This window comes from Megascapheus bottae, chromosome 17 (genome assembly GCF_031878675.1).
Source record: "Megascapheus bottae isolate mThoBot1 chromosome 17, mThoBot2.hap1, whole genome shotgun sequence".
Taxonomy (NCBI): Eukaryota; Metazoa; Chordata; class Mammalia; order Rodentia; family Geomyidae; genus Megascapheus; species Megascapheus bottae.
In genome coordinates this window covers 28,361,175-28,386,959 of record NC_143525.1, presented here as the reverse complement: position 1 = coordinate 28,386,959, position 25,785 = coordinate 28,361,175, and the positions used below count along the sequence as shown (strand labels likewise).

General features: G+C 48.9%; 1 protein-coding gene across 11 annotated transcripts in view; it reads left to right on the top strand.

Annotated features, from left to right (window-relative positions):
* Abr (ABR activator of RhoGEF and GTPase) overlaps positions 1–25,785 on the top strand; it is a 146,983-nt gene that overhangs the window by 92,071 nt on the left and 29,127 nt on the right. For all 11 annotated transcript variants that reach the window (XM_090350500.1, XM_090350495.1, XM_090350498.1 and 8 more), the window contains 11 exons: positions 2,658–2,718; positions 8,191–8,243; positions 8,782–8,922; positions 11,614–11,735; positions 13,272–13,437; positions 15,293–15,415; positions 15,745–15,820; positions 16,301–16,405; positions 17,294–17,368; positions 18,754–18,851; positions 19,239–19,370. In XM_090350500.1, coding sequence (XP_090206626.1) covers positions 2,658–2,718; positions 8,191–8,243; positions 8,782–8,922; positions 11,614–11,735; positions 13,272–13,437; positions 15,293–15,415; positions 15,745–15,820; positions 16,301–16,405; positions 17,294–17,368; positions 18,754–18,851; positions 19,239–19,370 — 1,152 coding nt within the window. The remainder of the gene's footprint in view (positions 1–2,657; positions 2,719–8,190; positions 8,244–8,781; positions 8,923–11,613; positions 11,736–13,271; positions 13,438–15,292; positions 15,416–15,744; positions 15,821–16,300; positions 16,406–17,293; positions 17,369–18,753; positions 18,852–19,238; positions 19,371–25,785) is intronic.

Below are 25,785 nucleotides of genomic sequence, written 5' to 3'. Positions count from 1 at the left end.
CCTCTTAATATAAAAATATTGATCGCTTTGATTTTTTTTAACTCCATTTCAGGTTAGAAAGAGGAGCAGGCAGTGTTCTCCTGTGCTGTGGTGACCTTGAGCAAGTCACTTCTTTTCTCTTGGCCTTTGTTTCCTCCCCTATAGAATGGTCTGATGAGATCTCTCCAAGCAGATGGACAAGTTCCATCTCAAACTTGCTTGAGGAGAATCAGTGAAAATGTGGCTGTCCAGGCTCTTCCTCTGCAGCTTCTCATTCTGAAGGCTGGGTCTGAAGTCTGGGGATCCAGGGAGGTAGAAATCTTTATTCTAACAAGGTACTAAGTGATTTCTATGATCAGGACGGAGGATTCAGTCACGTCTAGACTAGGTGATCTGTTAAGATCCATGCCAAGTCTGAGATTGCAGGCTTACAAATGGACAACAAGACCACTTCAGGAGAGAAGCAGCCCTGGACCTTATGGTCAAGAGCACGCCTGTCCCTGCTACTATAAATTAAGCCCTCCCCACACGCTCCTCTGTATCCCTTCCCATTGTTTCTATCTAGAAAGCAGCAGAGAGGGGTTGCTGCTATAGGATGCTTCAGGAACACAGCCAAATTTACCTGTTATGGTTGGGGGGTGGGGAAGCCCCAGAAATTCCCCTAAGCTATCAACATTACAGGAAGTACCCAGCTCTATGCCCAAGCCTAAGGCAAAAGAACCTCTGGGGATTTTTTTATTGTTGTTGCTGCTTTTTTTGTGGTGGGGAAAATATTTCCACAGTTTTAGAAATCCTACCGTAAAGATCTATCTCCCCCCACCTCACCCTGCTTTTCCTTATCCTAGCTCTGATGCTGGAATAGTTGGTGAGACTCAGAATAGCTTTCCTGGAACTGCTAGAGCTCTGTCTGTGTTTGGAATCAATTAAGAGGACATATAGGAGTAAGACAGATAGAAATGAAAATGTCAGCTTGATTATTAGAAAAGGCCAAACTGCAACATGTGAGTTTGGGTCTGTAGCCACATGAGACTTGCTAACACTTCATCATTGGAAGTAAATATATCTGTTGAATCCCTGGCTGATACAGGAAGCCACAGACCCCTCCTAACTATGGTGGCAGAGCCTGCCTTTCTAACTCAGGATATGGAGAACTGGCCTGAGCTTGGTTTCCTCCCCTCAACCCATGGATCAGATGAATCATCCTCTGCCTGGGAGGACAGGGAAAGGGCTAGGGAAGTCCCTCGGTGTGGATTCACGAGACTGGAGAAATGGTGCTTCCCTTCATGGCTCCCAGCCTTCCTTAGGAATGAATTGGAATTCCTTGATCTGTTCACAGGGCTCTGCTCAAGTACCTGGAATCAACATAGCCTGGGGAGTGTCCAGTGTATAAGATCCCCACGTAGCCTTGGTTGATTGGCCATTCTGTGTGCAGGAACAGGAGGCCCTCAAAACCTGCCCACCCCAGAGTACAGAGCCAGGCTGTGGCTCTCTGCCAGGTGGCTGTTCATCCTGACTCACTCTTATGATGATGCTGATGATGCCATTGATGCTGCCATTGCTTCCTGCTGGCACTGCCACTTAATTACTGCAATTAGGCCCTTCTCCTCTGCAGCAGGAGTGATTTCATACCTCTAGGCTGTACTGGAGGGAGTATGGAGCAAAATTCCCGAAAGCTGGGAATTCAGGCACATAGCCTAGAGACATAGCCTAGAGAAGCTGACCCCCCCCACACACACACACATCACCACACACACACACACACACACACACACATCATAGCAAGCTTTGTCTCTGGAGGTTTTCTCTGTCTAGAAACAGCTGGAGACAGAGTAGGAAATGAGGTCCTTCCTGCTGTCAGTGCATTTCTATCCCCCAGGCAGAGCAGACATCACTTGGGTGCCTGACCTTGGCCTCTCCTTGCCCCCTGCTTTCCCTGGACACTTTTCTTCCAAGCTCTGTATACTCTGCCTGCCAAGAAAGGATTGCATTTCAGCTCTAATTGTTGGCTGCAATTTTCCTGTTAGCAAAAGCTGGACATCTACTAACGCAAATAGGTTACGCTGTTCCTGGAGACTGTTTCCAGCACCCACTTTGGGATACTTAGCATGGCTCCAGGAGGGGTGGTGAAGAGTGTCAGGTGGGCTGGCAGCTGGCTGAGTCCTTCCTGAATACAGAGGTATCACTTGGACTGATCTGTGGAGCTCAGCATCCTTGCCCCAACTCTGCCTCTTCCCTGCTTCCCTGTGCAGGTGTGTAGCCCTCCACTGGCTCAGGGCTGTTACTGCCCCAAGGCTCAGTCTATGGGTACAAACCCTGACTGCCCTCGCTTAAGTGTATGCCTGAAAAATGGCTGCTGGGGACTTATAGAGTGGGCTCCTGCTATTGACCATGCTTATCCTTAGGTGGGCCCTTAGTTGCTTTTGAGGGGAATCAGTGGGCAGATGTGAGGAGTTGCTAACTCTGGTACCCAGAGACCTCCTGTGGCCCACACTGGATTTGAGAGGCTCCCGGGAATCCAGGTGATAAAGCAGAGGTGATCTGTACCCATAGGGTCTCTTTTGTCTGCTTGTGTTTGCACCCCTGGCTTTCAGACCCCCTCTTCTGCCATGCTCACCATGGAAAGAGGGGTGGGGGAAGGGGTACACTCCAGGTAGTGACTCCTCTCCTCCCTCTGGCAGGAACTCAAAGTGAAAGGGCCCAAGGACTCCAAGGACAGCCACACATCCGTCACCATGGAAGGTACTTGGGGGAACGGGCTGGGTTACAGTCACCTTCCTTTGTCTGGTTTGGTGAACTACAGATTGTATGAACGCATTGCCCTCCCTGCTTGTGTGTGTGCACGTGCTAGCTAGCGCACGCAGTGTGCGCGTGCACAAGAGGAATCCAGCCTCTCCTCTCCAGGCAGCGGGCCAGCTACAAACGTGCTCCTCCTTAGGATGCCAGCAGGCGCTCCATCCCTCCTCCTTCCCTCCCTCCTCCCACTTCTCCACTCGCCTCCTGCCCTCCCCCTTGCTGGAGGGGCACTTGCAAGGAAGGAAGCGGCTGCTTGATTCTGTGCTGTAGCGTTTGTGCAGCAGCGGCAAGGTGGCTGAGTGGCCAGACTACTGAGGGGAGCCAGGAGCCTGGAGCTTGGAGCGATGGCTGCACGGCCCTGCTGCAGGCACAGAGGCTGCCATGGAAATCCTCCTCATCATTCGCTTCTGCTGTAACTGCACCTATGGTAACCCAAGCGCCCCTCTATGGGAGGTGGTGTTTCTTAAAGCCACCTGAGGGCTGGCTGGAGCTGGCTTTAATGTGGCCAGCAAGATTTTGGGGTGGGGGAGAGCAAGGAAGGGAGGCTGGGCAAAGTGGCTGGACCTGCATGCATTTCTCTTGGATCTGGGGGTCAACTGGAATTGAAGTGTAGGATCCACTTAAGGTAGGGTGACTTAGGGAACAGCAGGACTAGAGGGATCCAAGTCTCTCTCTCTCCCTCTCTCTTTCCCTCTCCCTTTCACACACCGACACAGATCTGTGGGGGAACTGATGGCTTAGCATGTTCATGACAGGCTTTTGAGCAACTTCCTGGAGAGGCAAAGGAGAGAAAGTGACAGGCTGTGCCTTCAGAGCAGCCCTGATGGCAGGGAGAAGGGCAGCAGAGGCCAGGCACAGAGGGGCAGACAGTGTGGATGGAAGTGCCTCCAAGGTGGAGGGTGCCAGCCTGGTCTAGAAGGAGAAATTGGAGTTTCTTTGTTTGGGAGATTGAAGGTTGAGCAGCCTGGGTATTGTGTGTTCACGGCACATGCTGCCTCCTCTCAAGACCATGCCTGGAGAGCAAAAGGAACTGGCTTGCTCCTTACAGGTTTGTTTCTAACCTTTACTGACCCTTGGGGCTAGGTCTCCACACTTAGCATGGAGGGCTGGCTTGAAAGAGGGGGTGTGGCAGGTTGCTGCTTTGTGAAGGTCACATACCCACCCTTCAGCAGGAAGAACCCAGAGCATCCTCTGTACAGCTTTCTCAGCTGGGGCCAAGGGTTGTAGAGACAGGCATCATTATCAGTCTAGCTGATGCTTAAGTTGACCTAGGCAGAAGCCAGTGGGCACACTGCTCTCCTAGGCAAGAAGTGCCGTAAGGATGGCCTAGGCTGCCTTTGGCAGGCATAGAGGGCACATGTTGCCTCCAGGCCAGGTGCTGGGGGCTCATGTATGTCAGAGCAGCAGGTGACTGGCTTGAGGACCTTCCTTTTCCCTCCTACCAGGTATATTGTCTGTACCCTTCTCATTCTCTGTGCTTGCTTATCGCCGTGGTAACCTACGGCTCCTTGTTGCAGGCTGAATTGAGGGTAGTGGCAGTTTGCTAGAAGATTGATGAATGAGCATTCTTGGGATCCTTTTTTATGCCTAGGGGGCAGTGCCAGACCACTATCCCGTTCACCTTTATGGTTTCCCTGGGTCAAAGACCACTTGAGGTGGAAGCAGCCCAGAAGGCAGCTCTTTGCAAGGCAGGAGCTCTCCTGTGGTCCCCCGCCTCTCAGCTCATTCCATCAGTCGAGGTAGAAAGAGAGCTGGACTTGAAATTGGACTGTTCAGTGAGCAGAGAGGGAATGCTCTTTTTGGTCTGGACTAAAAGTTGATCAGTCTCAACTCTGCTTCCCTAAAAAAGAAGGAGGTGCGTTAGGGGAGAAGTCAGCCTTTGCTTCCTCTTCCCTCCCACAAAGGAAGCTTAGTCTTAATGAACCAGACTCAGGACCTGGAGCTTTGGGGTGTCTTTGGTTCCTATGATCTTGTCTTTGAAGTCAGCTTCAGTGCAGAGGATAAAGAGTGAAGGAACCTGTACAGGAATGGACTATCCCGGGTAATGGGAGAAGCCGACTCACCCATCCTGGAGACCCTTTCTGAGAGCCCTTCTGTGGTTTGTGGAGTTTCCTCTCCTCAGTAAGAAGAGAGCTCAGTGTTAGGGGCTTCTAAGCCCAGCCATCATGTCCAGCTTTGTGATTGTGAGCAAATTACAGGTGCCTGTGCCTATGTTTCCTCATCTATAAATGAAAATTTCTTCCCTTTTAGTTACAGGAAATAATGTATAGAAGGCAGCTAAATTCAGTGTTGTTAAACACTGAATTTACAAACAGCTTGCTCAGGGATACTGGCCTGCTCTGGTCAGTGGTCTGATATTCAGACACTTACAGGTGTTGTTTGCAGAGGTCCTGGGTAGAGAGGACTCCCTGGAATTGGGGAGAGATAAGCATGGCCACTGGTTGGGTGACCAGCCAGGCTAGCATGGTGAGGAGTGCGGAAGGTAGATTGTCAGAGCTGAGAACAGTAAAAACCAAGAGCTCCCGGGGCAAGAATAAATGTGCAGGGCAGTGGAGAGCACAGATAATGGGGATGCCCTTCTTCTTCTGGTTCCTCCCATAGCTAATGGTGATCCAAGGCTTTTCCCTGTCCTTCATTCTCCCTACCTTTTGTCCTAGCCACCGCCACCATCCCCTTGTCTTCCCATCCCAATCGCCCAAGGCCTCAGGACTCATTCCACAGCCCCTTGTCATTTGGACTATTAAGGTGACGACAGACATATTAATAACCCCTCTGAAATGTGATCCACCATTTGTGCTGACTTCTGAGCTTAGTTGGCAATTTCTTCCTCCTGGGACCTGGGAGATGAAGGGCTGGGAGAGCTGACACCGCAGTGTCAGCTTTCTAGGGGGCTGGGACTCAAGTCCCACCCTGGCACCTGTCTGCTGACCTTGTGTTTCCTTGTGGGTCTCTGAGGTTCTCTTAATGTAATTCTTCCTGGGGATGGGCTGAGCCGCAGGTGAGTGGGCCTATCCCAAGTTCTATCCTCACTATCCCCAGATACCACAAACTTGATTCTGCCTATTCTAGCTCCCATAGCCCATAGGCAGAGCCTCTAGAAATTGCTAGGTAAGAAATGGTTACAGATAAAGTCACTGGAATTGTGGTTGCCTAAAGCAGCAGTTATCAGCCATTATTAAGCAACAGTATCAGCAAAGCAGCTTTTTTAAAATGTTGCTGCCCTATTTTGCCCTACAGAGATTTGGGTTTTGTTGTTGGGGTTGAGGACAGGCATCTGTTACTTTTAAGCGCTCCCCCAGTGGTTCTAATGGTCAGCCAAGCAAAGACTGCAGATAAGGCCCTTGGTACACCGCTGAGACCAACTTCTTCTTAGCTGGCAGATTGTTCCCTGAAGTGTCTGCCTAGCAATTCATGGGGTATTTATATCTAGGGCTTCAGGGGACTCTGGTTAGGGGCTAGCTAGAGCATGAATGTCATCTTGGGAATCTATTACAATGTCACATCACTGGGCACCCAGTTAGGGTCCTCCTTCCCAGCATCCTGTGTCATGTTGCTCCTGTGGCAGGAAGCCAAAGCTTATGACTTCATGGACGGGGGCATCCAGGTGCAGGACCAAAGCTGAACCACCATGTGGGAAGGGCAGGGCACAGCTGTTTGCTGGAAAGATATTTGGAAGTATTAGGGTGCCAGCTGCTACCTCCACCTGTTCTTGCTGAATCCAGGCAATCCTCATTTGGTGTCTGGGTCATAGAGGGGCGTGGCACATGAGGACCTAGCTGAGCTTGCATTATCCCAGCCTACTGGAGCTCTCATCAGCCTGGCCCAACCTAAATTCCTTTAGGAAATCTTTGTTCCACAGGCTGCCACCAGCTTGAAGGCAGAAGGTTTTCATGGAGTTCTGGCCTGCCTGTGCCTATGCTATCTCATGTGAGGCTCAAGTGCATGTAGAAAAATCTTCATCCTGGGCCAGGAGTTTGGCCTAGTAGTAGAGTGCTTACCTAGCAAGCACAAAGACCCGGGTTGGAATTCCTAGGTACCACATACATAGAAAAGGCTGGAAGTGGTGCTGTTGCTCAAGTGGTAGAGCTCTAGCCTTGAGAAAGTCCAAGGACAGTGTTCAGGCTCTGAGTTCAAGTCCCAGGATTGCTCCGCCCCCCGAAAAAAAAAAGTCTTCATCCAGCTGGATACCACTGTTTTACACCTGTAGTCCAAGTTACCCAGGAGACTGAGATCTGAGGATCTTGGTTTGAAACCAGCCCAGGCAAAAAAGTTCCCATGAAGCCAGATGTGGTGGTTCACGCCTGTAATCCTAGCTACTCAGGAGGCTGGGATCTGAGGATCAAGGTTCAAAGCCAGCCTGGGCACAAAAGAACCTGAGCCTCTTATTTCCAATTAACCTCTAGAAAATGGGAAGTGGGGCTTGGCTCAAGCATAAGGCAGTAGCCTTGAGTTGAAGAGCTCAGGGACAGCACCCAGGCAGAGTTCAAGCCCCATAACCCACAAAAAATTAAAAAGTCAGGGCTGGGAGTTTGGCCTAGTGGTAGAGTGCTTGCCTAGCATGCATGAAGACCCAGGTTCAATTCCTTGGTACCACATACATAGAAAAAAGCCAGAAGTGGTGCTGAGGCTCAAGTAGTAGAGGTCTAGCCTTGAGAAAGTCCAAGGTCAGTGCTCAGGCTCTGAGCTCAAGCCCAAGGAAAATAACAAATAAACAAAAATTAAAAAGTCTCTGTGAGACTCTTATCTCCAATTAACCACTCAAAAAAACAGGAAATAGAACTGTGGCTCAAAGTAGTAGGGTGCTAGTCATGAGCAAAAAAGCTTGGGGAAAATGCCCAGACCCTGAGTTCAGGCCCCACAACTCACACACACAAAAAAAAGGGTGAGGGAAGGGAGGTTCATGAAACAGGACTAGGTATGTGGATCAGATTGAAGCCAATGTTCCTAGCTGCTCCCAGTGCCACAACTTGGAGGAAAATGAAAATAATGGGCACAGAAAGATGCCACTCCTAGAAAAAAAAATTCCTGTCTCCCTCTTCTATCCTGGAGCCCTGGGAGAAACCCACCCAGAGCATGTTGGATCACTGTAAGGCATGGATTGGTATAATTAGAGCAGATGCCCACGGGAGCATCTGCTCTGAGCCAGGCCAGGACCAGGATGGGCAGGAGAGATGGCCCTCAAAGAAGTTGTCAGATGGGAGTTGAGGTAGGTGGCTTTGGCTGCTGCATCTGTCTTTCTGTTGCTTGGTCTGTCTAGGAGTAAGAGTCATGAACAGGTTGCCACAGAATCTACTTTGGCTTCCTGCAAGTGGTATTCACGTGGGGAAGTAAACTTGGAGGGGGATGAAGCTGGGCTCCAAGGTCTGGAGTGATTCCTGTACTTCCTCATCCTATCTCCTTTCTCTGTCCTCCCAATAGCTCTGCTCTACAAGCCAATTGACCGAGTCACTCGGAGCACGCTGGTCTTACATGTGAGTATCAGCTGCCCTGAACAGCCAAGTAAGGGTTAGGAGCTCGGTAGATAGGCACTGAGACTTCATTTGGGGAGTTGGGCAGAGGGTCCTTGGGCCTTGACTGCATCTGCCTGGCCTGAAGTAACCATGGCAACCTGGCCAGGGCCTAAATATAGCTTGGCTACTAAGCTTGATATTTGACCAAAAGCTTCCTAGGAGGTAGACACTTCCTGCTTCCCCATCACCTGCCTCACAGTCTCTAGTGTTTGGGGAGCAGTTGCAGGATGGGTAGAAGGGCATCTCTCCCAGATGTTTGTTAAGATGAGGCTTTACCTGGCCATCCCCACCACAGCAAAAAAAAAAATCACAACTGCAACAGGAATAAAGGGAAAGCACTACTTTCACCCCAACTGTCCTGAGCCTTAATTTTTAGTTTAGATTTTACAGGCATGACCAAATTAAGAGCATGGATTCCTGAGTGCCCCACTCAGAATTCTTCTGATGAGAAACATCACCCTCCCCCACACACATACACACAACCCTCATCTTTTCCCAGGACCTGCTGAAGCACACACCTGTGGACCACCCAGACTACCCTCTGCTGCAGGATGCTCTCCGTATCTCCCAGAATTTCCTGTCCAGCATCAATGAGGACATTGACCCCCGTCGGACTGCAGTCACAACCCCCAAGGGGGAGGTGAGCCCAGGACCCTGCAGATCTCTGCACAGGCACCTAGGTGGAGGACTGGTTAGTTGACCAGATCTCCCCATCCCTGATCTCCTTCATAGTGCTGGAGGAAGGAGGGGAAGTATCACTGTGGAAGGCCCTGGTCCTTTGCACACTGCAACCCCAGTTCCCAGCTGAGTGAAAGTTTGTAGTACTCTGTCTTACTGTTACATTTGGGATTATAGGCTCTGGGCTAAAACATTTTATTTAATTTTATTTTGCCAGTCTGGAGCTCGAGCTCTGTGCCTGAGCACTGTCTTTGGGCTTTCTCAGGACTAGTGCTCTATCACTTGAGCCACAGCAGCACCACTTCCAGCATTTTTCTATGTATGGTACAGAAGAATCAAACCCAGGTCTTGGTGCTAGGCAAGCACTCTACCACTAGGCCAAACTTCCAGCCCCTTTTTAAATTTATTTTATTTATTTATTTTGCCAATCTTGGGGCTTGAACTCAGGGCCTGAGCACTGTCCATGGACTTTTTCAAAGCTAGCACTTAACCACTTGAGCCACATCACCACTTCCAGCTTTTTATGTGTATGTGGTACCAAGGAATTGAACCCAGGTCTTTGTGCATGCCAGGCAAGCACTCTACCACTAAGACAAATTCCCGGCCCTGGGCCTAAACATTTAAGCTTAGCAGTTCATTAATCTAGTTAATCTAGTGAAGCAGAAGAGGAAACCAAAGTCTCAAGAGTCCAGGACCTTTAGTCATAAATGACAGAAACAAATTATTTATCTGGGACTATCTGTCCTAAATCCCATGCATTGTTCTCTATGACCAGGGAATGTAGGCTTCTATGAGACTCATTCTTAGTACAAACACTCCTTCTGGCTAGTGTGCCACTTTGTGGGGGACCCTCAGAAGGCAAAGAAAGCAAAAACCCAGGCAATTGCAAATTGGCCTGCACTGTAGGTGGGGCAGAGCTAGTGAGCCCAAGAGTAGAAAAAGCCACACCAACGATACAGAGGCCATCTGGGCTCTGAAATGTCCCCTGAAAACATCTAGAAGTGGTACAATTACCTTTGGGGAGCTCTTCTTGGTCACAGGTGGGGGTAATCCAGTGAGGGGAAACAGTGTGAAGAATCTGGGGAACAGTGACCTGTGTGGGTCAGCAGCCTGGCCCAGATACAGTGCTTCCAATCCAATAGAGGTAATTAAGTGGCATTTAGGAATAAAGGCTTGCTGTGTGTATGTTCCTTTGATGCATTTGTGAGCCTTCAGTGTCTCCTGGGAAGGGAAGTCATGAGAGACAGTGTCTGGAGCATGACTAATGGTACGTGCAGCTGTCTGTGTGCCATTTCTAGCCCTGGTTTTCAGACACCCCAAGTGCTGGTAGTTTGTTTACTCTAGGGATATCTGAAAAGTCTCCAGAAGGATACCATCAGTTTCAGGTTGTCTTCAATGTATCCTTTCCACATTCTCACCCACAAACTGTAGCATATGTAGGTCACACAGTATATGGTACAGACAGGGAAGTCTGGGCCAGATAGTGGCAAGCTCCAGAGAAGCATACTGGCCCTGAGGTCAGGGAGGAAACTCCCTAAGTGAAGTATACCTGATTGTCTAGAACTGCTGCTGCCCCAGAGGCCCAGAGTCCCTCATCTGCGGAGGGTAGTTGAAGAACCCACTCAGAGCTGGAATAAGCAGGCCTGAGTGGATCTATAGGTCAAAGTTGAGCTAATTTTTCCTTTTAAATTTTGGTACTAAAGATTGAACCCAGGGCTTCCTGCATGCTAGTCAAATGTTCTATTGGTTGAGCCACATCTCCAGCTCTAGATTAACTTCTTAGGCTTGATTGAGGGTGGAGGTGAGGATGAAGATGTTCATGCCAAGGTAGAAAAGACAACTCATTCCACACCTGGGTCCATTCAAGAGGAAGATTGCTTGCTTGCTCTTTTCTTTCTTTCTTTCCCTTCCTGTTTTTTTTTTGTTGTTGTTGTTGTTTTCTTGGTCAGTTGTGGGGCTTGGACTCTAGGCCTGGATGCTGTCCCTGAGTTCTTCAACTCAAGGCTACCACCCTACCCTTCTACCCCTTGAGCCACAGCACCACTTCTGGTTTTCTAGTGGTTAGTTGGAGATAAGAGTCTCACAGTCTTTATTTCCCAGGTTGGCATTAAACCACGATTCTCAGATCTCAGCCTCCTGAGTAGCTAAGATTATAGGTAGGAGCCACCATGCCTGGCTCTCTTTCTTTTTCTCATTCTTTTTTTTTTGGGGGGGGGGTGCCAGTCCTAGAACTTGGACTCTGCCTGGACGCTATCCCTGAATTTTTTCTGCTCAAGGTTAGTGTTCTCCCACTGGAACCACAACTCCAATTCTGGATTTTGGGGGGTACTTTATTGGAGATAAGCATCACACAGATTCTCCTGCCCAGGCTGGCTTCAAACTATGATCCTCAGATCCCAGCTGAGTAGCTAGGATTACAGGTGTGAGCCACCAGCGCCTAGCAAGGTCCTCCTTGTTGATCACATACGTCAGAGACTGGCCTAACTGGCAAAGGCTCAATTCAGACCCACAGCTCCAAAACCAGTACTCTTAACAAGGAGTTAACACAGCCCGCCCCTCCAGTCCTTCTCAGCTAGGTGGTGTCACCAAAGCAGGCTAGGCCATTTCCTGTACTCCTTTCTAAGCAAGCCGGGGGATGTGCTATCTCTCTCAGACTCGGCAGCTGGTGAAGGACGGCTTCCTGGTGGAAATGTCTGAAAGTTCCCGGAAGCTGCGGCACGTCTTCCTCTTCACAGATGTCCTCCTGTGTGCCAAGCTGAAGAAGACGTCTGCAGGGTGAGTGCGCTCCTGGGGACAAAACCAGCACTAGACTGCAGTACCTGTGTGCTCTTGCCTGGGGTAGATGGAGCCAATCTGTAGTTTGGGTGTTTTATTTTGTTTTTTCTTTTTAATAATGTATTCATTCATTTTATTTTACTGCATAGCCTTTTTTCCCCTAAAAATGAATCATGTTTTTAATTATAAAGAAAATATAAGGACATGACAGAAAAACCCAACATCCACCCCAACAGGAGACAGCTATAGTTCCTTCCCAGGTTTTTAATACTCCTACCGTTTTTCCATGTGGTTGTAATCAAAATGAATGCTCAGTTTGGAGTTCTGCTTTTTCTATTTTACATCACAAGCATTTTCCCCGTGGCAGCCTAATCTTCATAAATCATCATTTTACTTTCCTGTACAATGTTGCAAGTAGATATGGCATAATTTACTTATTCATTCTCCTCTTAGATATCTCTAAATTTTTGCTAACCACAATTCTGTGAAGATTCATTAAATCTGCCATCGTTTATTGAGGTCTTATACCATGCCAGTTACCAGAACAAACTCTTGGGTTACTTTGCTTCTGATCCTTCCAAGAGCTCCTCAAAGAGTGGTTATTATTACCCCTCTCACCCAGATCAGTGTCTTAGAGAAGGGAAATGAGTTGCCCAGGATCACACAGCTCCACACTTTCCAGTTCCAGCAGAGTAGTGGGAGTCTGCCCTGTGTCAGGAACAGAAAAGGCTGTTCTGCATTTACATATTTTCCCATCTACACTGATGGATTACCTCCTGCATGAGCCTCCTACACTGCCCCATAGTACGGGGGAAGACAAGCCATGGGTTCACTGGGATACTAAGGGACCAGAACAAAAGATCCAAGTCTGGATCCTAGAGGAACTCAGAGAAAGGGAGGTCATTAGAAGCTTCAATATAGGACTTTAGTCTGTGGAACCAAATCCCATTCAAGATAGTTCCAAAGCAGAGATGGCAACGATAAGCATGCAAACCTGTCTTTAGTTCCGTGCCCCTGGCAGACATTATGAATCAACCATAACATTTTTGTCCTCAGGAGACTTGGATGTAGCTTTGTAATCCTCAACCCAGTACTCTGTATAACCTCCTGTTGATCAGTATTATTGAGAATAACATCTGTATCCAATATCTATCCTAAAGAACAAGGAATGTAAGCCTCAGTTTGGAGGGGCTAGAGGGGAGCAAAGACTATGGGAGGGGGAAGAGGAAAAGTATGAGCTCAAACAAGAAAGTGTCACTCTCTTTGATATGCAAGTGAATTGGGATATTTAAAAACGGGGCCCTACTGGATCAGAAAACTGGTAAAGTGAAGAACAGAGCCCTTATTGCTGGCTGACTCAGTACTTGACTCTTGTTACTCTATGTGTATGTTTCCGTGAGGGCAGGGATCATTTGTGCCTCTGATGGGTTCTCAGTAACTCTCTTTTGGGTTGTTTTTGGTTCCGGGCCCAGCAGTTCTGGGTTGGAGAGCCTGTTTCCTCTTGGCTCATGCCTCTCTTGCTTGGCTTATTTGCAGAAAGCACCAGCAATATGACTGCAAGTGGTACATCCCCCTGGCCGACTTAGTGTTTCCATCTCCTGAGGAGTCTGAGCCTAGCCCCCAGGTACATCTCTTCCCAGACCATGAACTGGAGGACATGAAAATGAAGATCTCTGCTCTCAAGAGCGAAATCCAGAAGGAGGTGAGCAAAGTCTGGCACCTGAGTGTCACACTGTTTTGACTGGGACCCCTTGAACTATGTGTGAGGGTGGAGGGTGGGGGAAGTTTGTAAGATGTGAGGGTGTATGGGGAAGGCAAGATGCAAGCCTGTATAGCTGCTAGAACAAAAGGCCCTTACTAAGGTACAGCAGCCCTGACACTCTGAGAGACAGAGGGACAAGGAGCCCCAGGACCAACAACAAAGGAGGTGGGGGAGAAAACTAAATCAGAAACTTTCAGATTAAGTAAGCAAATAGGAAGAGAGGGAACTTGGGTCTCTCTCAGCATGTTATGAAACAAGCAAATACTTGACCTACAAATGCTTCCAGTTCTGACACATATGAGAACATTCACAAATATTCATCCTTATAGTAATCTACAAAAGCAATCTCAATTTTGGGGGGGAGAAGTCAGACGTAGGACTTGAACTATGGACCTGAGCTCTTCAGCTCAAGGCTACCACTCTACCACTGAGCCACAGAGCCACTTCCGGTGTTCTGGTGGTTAATTGTAGATAAGAGTCTCATGGACTTTAGTGCCCAGGCTGGCTTTGAACTATGATCCTCAGATCTCAGCCTCCTGAGGAGCTAGGATTACAGGTGTGAGACACTGGCACACAGCCCAATTTTTTTAAGTAATAATAATTGATATATTCATAGATATACTTCAGATCTCAAGAACTACAGCATTATGCTAGGTTCCAGTGGCTTAAACAAAAGCAGTTCAGGGACAGTGCCCAGATCCTGAGTTCAAGCCCCAAGACCAGCACCAAAATACAACAACAGAAAACTACAGTATTAATTATATGATGAGAACGTTAATTTTTTTTTGCCAGACTGGGTTTTATTCCTTGGTACCACATACATAGAAAAAGCCGGAAGTGATGCTGTGGCTTAAGTGGTAGAAAACTAGGCCTTGAGAAAGCCCAAGGACAGTGCTCAGACTCTGAGTTCAAGACCCAGGACTGGCAAAAAAAAAATGCTCACAAAACTGAAGTTAACAAGATAAAACTTACCTCCCACTAACTGTGAGGACTGCTATGTGGGGGGGGAGTGCACATATACATATAAGTATATATTATGACTATATTTGATTTGGGGGGACAGTACTGAGGTTTGAACTCAGTGCCTTATGCTTGCTAGGCAGGTACTCTACCTCTGAGCCACACCCCTGGCTCCTTTTAGCAGTGGGGTTTGTTTGTTTGTTTGTTTTTGATATTGTTGTTTTTCTTATTGTGCCAGTCCTGGGGCTTGAACTCCAAGCTTAGGCCCTTGTTACTGAGCTCTTTTGCTCAAGACTAGCATTCTACCACTTGAGCCATAGGTCTACTTCCAGAATTTTTTAGTTTTTTGAAGACAGTCTCATAGACTTTTCCTGCTTGAGCTAGCTTTGAACCACAATTCTCAGATTTTCATTACCTCCAGTTACTTAGAAAAGGGGAGATGTGTGGAAAGGGAGACCGCTTTAGATTGGCCACTTCAAATAACATTGAGGGCCTCTGGGTTTTGGATGGCTTAGTTGTCTGGTCCCTAGTACTGCTGATGTGAAGCAGAGGAAGTTCTGGCTTGGTGTATGAGTTAGATATCGGGTAGTTGAGGACTGGACCTTCGATTCATTGGTTCAGCTCAGGAAAGTACACACAGGAGAATCAGTTAGGCATTGACCAACCCTGGAAGGTATGGTTATCCTCACCCAGCTAGCCACCCCAGATGTGAAAACATCATAAAATGTAGAAAATACAAAGCCATAATTAACACACAGGGGATGTTGTGCTAAGCTGCTGAGTGGGAAGTGGAGTCTGAGTGTGAGACAAACCGTCTGTGCCTCATCCCCTGCAGAAAGCCAACAAAGGGCAGAGCCGAGCCATCGAGCGCCTCAAAAAGAAGATGTTTGAAAATGAGTTCTTGCTGCTGCTCAATTCCCCAACAATCCCGTTTCGGATCCACAATCGAAATGGAAAGGTCAGAAAGGATGAGAGTTGGACAAAGATAATAACCCTGTCTTTAGTCTAAGGTTTCCCACACCTATGGCCCCAGCTTTGGAATGTGGGCCCTCACTTCTCAAAAAATCTGCCATAATTCCAATCCTGGACTGCCCTCTCCTTGCTGATGGGGAACCAATGCCCCCTTCTGGTCACCACTGTCATTGTCACTCCCGTGGCTTCCCAGAAAGGAAGCCTTTTCCAAGCTGGGGCCAGAAGGGGAGGTTTGGGTAAGATAGGACCTTGTTGGGAACTTCTAGAATTTGGAAATAGATTTGAGCTAACTGAATTCTCATTTCCTCTCTTCAGAGCTACCTATTCCTACTCTCCTCAGACTACGAGAGGTCAGAGTGGAGAGAAGCAATTCAGAAACTACAAAAGAAGGGTAAGTAAAGCCCTGCTCTGCCCTATCCTCCCCTGCTATGCTTCACGCCACTCCAGGGATGTCTGCAGCAGAATAGTCCTGTGCATGTCCAAACCTTCTCATATCTAGTATCTTCTTTCTTCAGCCCTCACAGCCACTCTCAGATGCCAGGGAAGGTGGCCCCTAAATGTTGCTTATTGAACAACCAAGGAGTTGAAGTGATTTGCTTAAGGCACATGAAGAGTTTAGTGATAGTAGACCCAGAGCGCAGGGCGGGGAGTCACCCTCACTGATCCTTGCTGGTCCTCTCTCATGTACACTGAGCCTCTTCTCTTGGTTCTCCCTCCTACTGGAGTCTCTCTGGCTACACCATACTGTGCTTATTCAAATGTTTTTACCTCCACATTCAAATCTGCAGCATTCCTCCAAGGAGGAATATCAGGGAGTTCCCAGGGAACCTGGGCTGATGCCCCTCCCCTCCTCCTATGGCTCCTCCAACAGATCTCCAGGCCTTTGTCCTGAGCTCAGTGGAGCTCCAGGTGCTCACGGGATCCTGTTTCAAGCTTAGGACTGTACACAACATTCCTGTCACCAGCAATAAAGACGGTAAGACCTGGAACCCACAGTTGCCTAACTCGTACATCTAATCCCCCAGGGTACTGCTGAGGGCATGAGTAAGGATTCAAAAAAAGGATATAAAGCTACAAATAGCTGAGCTGGGCTGAAGCCAAGACTGTTCTGTTACCAGGTACACAGAGTTCCCAGCTGGCCCCCAGGTCTTCCTTACCCTACTCTGGCTTAAGAGAAGAATGTACACCTTGATCCAGGGTACAGGGATGGTGTCCAGTTTGTGAGAAGACTGACCATGGCAGCAAAGCCTACGGCCTGGTTAGGAGATGGGGAAGGTGGCAGTGGCCCAGAAGTTTCTAGGAACCAGATCCTGGAAGGCCTTAAATGGCAACTAAGTGAGTTTAGAAGTCATCCACGAACTCCAGGAGCCTCTGCAAAGATTTTGAACAGGGAGAGCTATAATCAGGCTGGAAAATTGCCCAGCGCAGGTGGAAATTCTGACTGGCCATGTTGTCCGGAAGAGGCCTACTCTGTGAAAGGGATGTTTGAATGCTGCCTATCTGGGTCATCTAAATACTGTTGTGTCCCAGGCAGAGGGCTAAGGTAAGCCTTCTCTTTTCCATTAGCACTGATTAGTTTATTTCCATTTTGAAAAGTTAGAGGAGGGAAGCCATGGCAGGCAGGATTCAGAGGGCAAGGAAGTATGCTGAGGAATGGTACTATCAAGCCCAGAACTTGTATGGATGTGGGCTGGCCTTTCAGACTGACTACAGCTCAAGTTGGAAGTACAGTGGGCCCTGGAAAATTTTTCATCCGGCCACCAGGTGGTGCTGTCAAACCAAGGCTCTGATTTTGTTTTACTCTTCTTCCCCAGAATCTTGGGGCTTCCCACCACCCCTACCCTGAGGCTTTTTTCTCTTGCAGATGATGAGTCTCCTGGACTTTATGGCTTCCTTCATGTCATCGTCCACTCTGCCAAGGGGTTTAAACAGTCAGCCAGTAAGTGTCTTTTTGAGTCCTAGAAGTCGGGTACCTTTGCTCATCTCTCCCATAAAGTCCCTTTAGACCTGCCATGTGGGGTTTCTTTTGCCCACCTGCTCTGATCTGCTCTGGTCTGCACAGGCTGGAGCCTAAAGATGTGGGGCATCTCCCTCTCTCTTTCATCGAACCAGGAACTAGCTCCTCCTGACAGGGGAACTACCCTGCCCTGAGTCTCCATCTACTTTCCCCTGAGCCCTCCTTCCAGGAATGTGAAGCTCTGGAGCTATAGACACCCAACTCCTCTAACCCAGTGTTTGCTAGTTATGGCCTGTGTAACCTTAGGCAAGCGTCTTAATCTCTCTGAGTCTTAGCTTCTGTCACTATAAAAGGCGATCACATTTATCATGACTGCCCTGAGAATGGGCTTGAATGTGACCATGAATGTACTACAACCAGCACACATTCCTTTCCTCCCCTGCTTTGTCATCACCTAAACATGTAAATCGATAACACAGGTTTTAACATTTCATGAAATTTTGTTTATGGGGCTTTCTTGCACAGGCTGGGCAAGCACAGTACCACAGAGCTGTATTCCAATTACACTTTGTATCTACTTTTTAATCCACATGGAAATCTGAGTCTGTCAGACAGCTTAGAGTTCTAACCTATTTGCCAGGTGAAGAAACTGAGTCACAGAGGTGAAAAGACCTCCACATCATATAGAACCAAGAACTCCTATCTGCCTCCCCTTATCTTGCTCTCCAACAGGGAAAATCTTCCCTTGCCTCCCTCTCCAAGGCACCTCTCTGAGGTGTGTTATTGTTGGCCATCTGGGAAGACTCCTGTCCTCCTGGGGTGAAGTGGACCCCTTTTCCCCCTGTCCCTACCACCTGGACAGTGATTACAGTACCTGTTGTACTGTTTCATCATTTGCAATATGCCTTGCCTACTGTGAGTTCTTTGAAGGCAGGAACCAGGCCTTCTTTATCCTTGGATGACTAAGTCCGGAAAAGCTGACTGACACTGTGAATTCACAGAGCACTTCCTGTATACCTGGAGAAAATGAGAACACGTCAGTGTTTGGACAGTGGCTTGGTGTGTTCAAAGCCTCTGGAGGATCATTATCTGCCATGATGCTCTGGCATCCCTCTGTGGTGCTGCTGTCCTCCCCACTGAAGCGGAGGCTCAGAAGACTCCAAGGACATGCCTGGGTTGCCCAGGGCGGCAGTGGGAATCCATAACTCCTCATGCCACAGCCTAGCCCTTCCCTTCCCATCATTTCTAAAGGGGATGTCGGGAAGCCAGGTGCACTCTCCCCCTTTCCAAAGCCCTCATCACCATTACCCCTGCCCTGGCACCTCTCAGACCTTACTTGGTATGTCTGTCTGTCCTTCCCCCTGCAGATCTGTACTGTACCCTGGAGGTGGATTCCTTTGGCTATTTTGTCAGTAAAGCCAAAACTAGGGTATTTCGGGACACGACAGAGCCCAAGTGGGATGAGGTGAGTGAAGGGGGCTGGTGTCCCCAAAAGGACCCCTGATTGTCATCTAGCATGCCTGCCCCATAACCTTATCTACTAGGAGTGGCCAAGGCAATCATGTGCCTCAACTCTGTCTCTACAAGGCTGCTCCTTCCCCTCCCTATTTATCTAGCTCTGGCCATTGTTAGTGTCAATGGGCATCAGACACTGGGATTTCAGCTCAGGCCCCTAAATTTGACTTCATCACTCATGTGGAGGCTATAAAAGCTCCAGGAAATGAATACACTCCCAGCGCCTTGGTGTAGTTGCTGTCCACCCCACTCTTGCAAAACTGAAGGCCTATAACTGTCAGGAAACTACATGTTCTGGCTTCTGTGGCTCATGACCCTTTGTCCCATCTCTCACCAGGAGTTTGAGATTGAACTGGAGGGTTCCCAGTCCCTGAGGATCCTGTGCTACGAGAAATGCTATGACAAGACAAAGGTCAACAAGGACAACAACGAAATCGTGGATAAGATCATGGGCAAAGGGCAGATCCAGGTGAGAATTGGAGCCACGGAAGGGCACAGCTGAGGAGGCCCTTCTCAAGGCCCTTGGCTCTCTGTGGGTTCAGGTCCAAGTTGGTTTGAGAAAAGTTCTCCAAGGTTGTGGTTGTGCTGGAGATGGCTTCTTACCATTACTTCAGCAGTCCACAGTAGCCTGGTTCCTCAGGCCTCCACACCTGGCTCAAATGGATCATCCACACTGCTGCAGGATGAACTTGGTTCATGGTGCTCCCCTTGGCTTTCATGCTGCGCTTTCAGCCCCCAATGGCTTTTCCCTGGAACTCTGGCCAGTGTTGTCACAGGCACAGGACACGAACATGTGTCTCCTTCCTAAAGGAGACACATTTCCCCAACATTTGCTCTTCCTCAAGAGCTTGCGATCTGGCTGGGTTGCTGGACTGTCCTCGCTGTGTTGGGAGTCACTGTCTTAGGGTGGCTCCTCAACTGGGCTAAGCGCACATAGGGTTCGGCCATTTCTCAGTGTTGTGTAATGTATGGAATGAAAAAAGCCTTCCTTGCCGCCTGCACCTTGGGGGCATTTCTCCAGTTTTGAAGATGGCTGCTGTGTACTTAACTAACAAGAGAACTAGGCTTGGAGGTGGGTGGGTTACACCATTCAGCATGGAGCCATCCATATTCTCATCTGGCATTTGGTGCATAGCCCCATGCTTGAGACAAAAGTTAAGTAGAGTCTGTGACCATAAAATCAAAGGGAACAATGATGGGATACGTCAGGGTGGGGCCATAAACGTTGAGTTCTCCAGGCTTCTTGACCATCGCCACTGGTGGAATGGAGCCGGAGTCAGTATGTGTTCTTTTAGGAGTTGTTTGTTGTTTGTTGTTTGTTGTTTGAGGCTTGGGTTTGGTATTTGGCTTTTGATTGTGTATCCTTGATGGCACAGGGATCTGGGAGGGGGTATCTCCTGCTTTCCCTCACTTGTCCCAGGGGTGTAGAACCATTTGGTTGAGACCTAGCCACCTACCTTATGTCACCCATGTTGCTGAACACATCCCTTCCTGAGGGACCTGCACCCTGCTTCTCAGTGCTGTCGTCAGGGAGATAGTGCTGCTAGGCAACCATGCAGCAGCCCTTCATTACTTAGGAAATGAGGATGGTAATGAGAGAATGCTCTAAACCCAGTCCCTAGAACCTGCTCTGTGCAGTGATACACAGTGAGTTCCCATCTCCAACATCCCTGGAGGCTGGGCCAGGGGAGTAAGCACAGAAAAGGCTTGAAGTTGGAGATACCTGTCCAGCCTCAAGAGACCTGAGCAGCTGCCATACTCCCTGGGTCATTGATGACAATGGAAAGGTGAATAAGGACAGCCAGCAACGTGGGCACTTGGTCCTGCAAACCATTCACCCCCCACCTCTCCCTCCCCCTGCTCTTAGAGCTCAGATTCCAGGACCAGAAAGTGCCATTCTTCTACCTGGACTTGATGTTTCACTCACCTCCCTTCGCTCATGTGCACAGACCCTGGGGTAGCACGCCATAAATCATCACATCTTGGAGACAGGAGCAGATGGAGGCAGAGGGGGAGGGGAGACAGCCAGGTTATGTTTGGCAGAGCAGAAAGCACAGTCTGCTAAGGAAAATGTTTCTGTGTTTAAACTTCGAGGAATGTTAAATGCCTGGGAGTTGATATTAAAAGAAACACAAACCTTCCTGCTGCCAGCTGACCTGAGCCATCAAGCTGGCAATTCAGAGCCTGAGGCCTCTAGAGGCCTTTGAAGTCCCCCGCCACTCAGCCTCCTGTGGATCCGGAGGAAGGTGTCCCTCTAGGGGCATGTGGTGGCGCATAAAGTCTTGCCCTGTAACTGTCCTCAGAGCCACTGAGCATAGCGAGGCTGAGTGGACAGTCTGTACCAAGGCATTCCCACATGGCCAGGCCCTTCAAAGCCATGGAATGGCCTTTCCCACAGTTCTTCCCCACCTTCTGCTCTGCCATGTGGTCGATGGAGGGAACTGGCACTAACCCAGGAACTTGGCCTTGTTCACTTCAGCAGATCCTGAAGACAGAGCTTGTGGTAGGGCTAGGATGATACTCGAGTGACCTGAAGGAAAGGCGAGATAAAGGCTCTCTAAGTCAGCTCCCACTCAGCCTAGCCTGGGAATAGCCAGGGCCCCATTGCCTGAGATCCAGGCATTTGCTCCCAGAAGGAGTTCCCCTCTCTGGATTTGCCAGATGTGGCCATGGGGTTTGTGGAACCTAGAGCAGGAGCAGGAGTAGGACAGCATTCAGTAATCCACATGTGTGTCCAGCACTTGGGCTCCTGGGAGCTTGATTGCTAAATGTTGTCTTGGTTGATCTTGCACCAACTTTGCAAGGAACTTAGCCACATCTCCCCATCCCAGAATGAGAGTAATGAAGCTCAGCAGCCCCTGAGAAGCACCTACTCTCTCCTCTACTCCATGGCCTCATGTCTTAGGCCTTCATCAAGAAATCTCCCAACCTGGGGAAGGGCACTCGCATGGCTGGGTGGCCTGGATAAGGAGTTGTGGTGTACTGCTTGCCTCTGGATCATGCTTTCTGGCATCTGGCTTGCTTTGCCTGAAGTTCTGTTACTTCTGGAGTAGAAAGCATGGGAAAGAGCAGAGGTGAGGGGACTTGCAGAGCACACTGTAGCTTGGAGTAGTCTATTGACAAACTTGAAAGACAAACATGTCAAGCCCGGAGAGTGATATAAGATGCCAGCGACCATGAGAATAGTATCAATGCTTAGGAAGAGCCACACATGGCACTGAATGCTTTGTCTGTGGTTTTGGGGCTCTCATAGTGCCCAGTAAGGAGAGGGGCTCTGTCACAGAGAAAAAATCAAGAAAGCAGAGGCACTGAGTGCTTTAGGAATCCATCCAAGATAATATAGCCAGGGGCCAGGAGATCAGGACTTGACAGGGCTGGCTAATGGTTCAGAGCCCATTGCTAGGTACTATGTTGGCTCCTACTGCTCTCCAATGCAACCTGTGCCCCAGGAATTCAAAGAGGAAAATGATTGTGGGCTGCAGGTAAGGAGGTTTCAAGGAAGAGGTGGGGCCAGAGGGATTTGAAAGTGAGTCTTTTAATTCTAAAAGCAGTGTTTGTATGAATAAGAAAATCACAGTCATAGTAAAGACATTTGAAACAATCACCCCATCCCACTCTCAACCCTCTGGAGCAATTACTTTATTCTTTAATTTTTTAATTCCCTTTCCTTGGGTATGAGTGTGTGTGTGTGTGTGTGTGTGTGTGTGTGTGTGTGTGTGTGTGTGTGTGTGTAATGTTTAATTATGCATGCATTTTTGTGGGGGGGTTTCCCCTGCTTTCAAGGCATAATACCCCATAAAAAACTCCATCTCTTTAGCATCCTGTGTAGAATTTAGACACACCTTTTTTGATATATTATTGAAAGGGTGCAATAGTTTCCTATGCAATAGTTTATGTAAGCCACACTAATTACCCTCTTAAGGTTTTGTGCTATTCTAGCGAAGTGGGCAGCTAGAAGGAGTGGGTGAGCATTCTTGGGGCAGGATCCACATGGCGAAGACAGGTGGGCAGGAATGTGTAGGGAGGAGCCAGCTGGCCCTAAACAGGAGGGATTGGGAGTGTGCAAGAGTAAAGAAATAGATTAAAGAAGAGGATTCCTAGGGTTTGAAGCCAGAGTCCTTTCTTCTGACGAGGAGGAAAACAAGATCAGAAAGAGGGTGCGTGACATACTCATAGATAGATTCCTGGTGGAGCCAGCGCTGCAGATTCAGGGACCACCATACAAAGTTGGGCAGCCAGTGAATGGAAATGCTCGGATGGGACAGAAACAGGCTGGGATGTCAGCCTGTGACTCTCCGGGATCTGTCCTGTCCACACAGATTTAATGAAAGACTCCCCATCAGCCTGTTTACCTCCTCTTCCACACTCTGGAGTCGTCCTTTTCTTTCTAGGCCCAAAGGGCTGCCTTACTGCCCACCATCTCCTTACTACCCCACCCCCAGCCCAACAAGGCCAGAGTAACAGCTTGGTCAGAGGCTCTCCCCTTCCTCCCCTTCTGGCTTCCTGCTCCCAAGGGACTCCTCTATGTTTATTCTAGTCTATTTCCAACCACACTGCTCCAGGCTCCAGATGTGCTGTCCCCAAGTGGGACCTACCCGCTAGCTGATTAGCATATTCCCAGGATCCAGCCCTTCTTGGCTGGCTGAACCAGAGAGAACTCTCCCTTCCTCAGGGCCCACAGCTCAGTTCCTGCCTCTTACCTTAGGGAAGAGAGGTCCAAGACCCAGGAGTTACTATTAAACTAGATGAGCTCCTCTTCCCCTCCCCTCCTTCCTTTCCTCACCCTTGCTCCCCATTTTCTATCTCATCCACAGCCAGGGACAGCTTCCTTTGCCCCAACTTCCCTGCATAGGAGACAGCTTCACATTCAACAGCTTGCCTGGGCACAGCAGTACACACAACCTTGGCATGGAAAAGGACATCAGACCAGGCCAAGAAGTATTCTAGCTGTCCTATTGCCTGGATGGAAACTTGGTCTCACTCTGACCTTGTAGTTTAGATCTGTCAGGTGGCATTCTCTCCTACTCACTTTTCTTCCGAAGTCTGGATTCTGTGTATGAAGGGGAAAAGGCAAGCCAGAGATTTTCTTGACATTCTTTTTATTAATTTTGTGCCAATAGTTGGGGCTTGAATTCAAGGCTGGGGCTCTGTCCCTTATAGTTTTACTCAAGGCCAGTGTTCTAATTGAGCCACAGTTCATCTTCTGGCTTAGTGGTTAGTTGGAGATAAGAGCCTTGCAGAATCCTAGCTACTCAGTAGGCTGAGACCTGAGTACCATAGTTTGAAGCCAGTCTGGGCAGAAAAGTCCATGAGACTTTTATCTTCAATAAACTATATACTCAGAAAATGACAGAAGTGGTAATGTGACTAAAGTGATAGAGTACTAGTCTTGAGCACAAAGAGGTTCAGGGATGGTACCTGGGCCCTGAGTTCAAGCTCCAGGACTGGGAAATAAATGAGATAAGATAAATGTCCCCCAGACTTTTCTGCCCTTCAAACTGAGGTCCTCATATCTCAGCCTCCTGAGTAACTAGGATTACAGGCATGAGCCACTGGAGTCTTGACTTCTTAACTGGACCACTTGAAAGTGTATGAGAACTCAGAGGTATTTTAAGTGACACTTGGGAGGAAGTCATGAAGGCCATTGTCCTATATAGACCCTCATACTCAGCTGTCCTGCTGCTCTGAGATTTCTGGTGTGGCTTGTTACAGCCTCCCTAAGGCTGCCACCTGAGTAACCACTGTGTTTGCAGCATCTGTAATCTTCAGCCCATAAGGTCAGTCCAGCTTTGATGAGAGACCTCAATGTGGTTCTGCCCCACCTTGAAGCAGTTCTGGGCTCTTCTCTGAGAGGCTCTCAACTGAGCTGGGTGCAGTCAGGCCCAGAGCACAGCATGAATGAGGAACCCCACAACAAGGGGCCTTTGTTGGCCAGCCCAGGAAGAGCTGCTTCTGGTTTCAATTACTCTGCAGAGCAGGAGGGACTTGGCGGGAACACGAATCAGGAGTCTGCTAGGGCAAGAGTCGAGGGCTCCCTCCCTCTGGCCCCTGAGGGGTCTGTGTCCCTGTTTGACTCTGTCCAAGAGCCATGCAACTCAGCCCTATTGCTCTGGTGGCCTGGGCTCTATGACAGTGGCCTAAATGACCTTGAGCCCATCCCTGGGCAGATAATGGTCTCAGTATGGGCTCTTAATGCCTTGTCCCATTAATCCTCCTGTCCCTTATCTGTAGGACACATTGACCGCAGCTGGACCCCTGATCCTTATGGAAGGCCATGTTTTGACTAGCTTGGAGGCAGAATAGGCTGCTGGGAGAAAGAAAGCCTTGGCTAGTGATCCTTTCTTTCCCATTCCACCACCCCATTCTCCCAAACCTACATGTCATAGCTCAGGCAGCTCCTCGCAGTGGAGCTCAACAGCCTCTTCCTGGAAGATAGACTCCCTTCCTGCCCCCAGCTGGCACCAAATGTGGGAGTCCAGAGACAGCATTTGCCCTCAGTTGGTGTTTTCTATTCCTGCTGCTGGCTACTCTGAGTTATCCTAGGCCAGGACACTTCCCTGTGCCACCACCATGACAGCCACTGTCCCAGATTCTGGCAGCACATGGGGACAGGGAGTTTGAGCACCAGACTTGATTCTGCTCCTTGCTTAGAACATCTCCTCCCTGACTAGGACAATTCTACCTGGGTCTGTTTTGCCCCATTTCCCACCCCACCCCCGAGTTCAGTGTTCACCTGCTGTCACCTTTCCAGGCAGGTCTGTATGCTTCTAAGATACCTGGAGAGGTAGGCAATGGAACAGTGGTCCTTGGTGGGGAAAAGCCAGGCAGAACGCCATAAGAACTCTCATTTAGTGGGAAGCGTTTTTCGAAACACATGGTGTAAA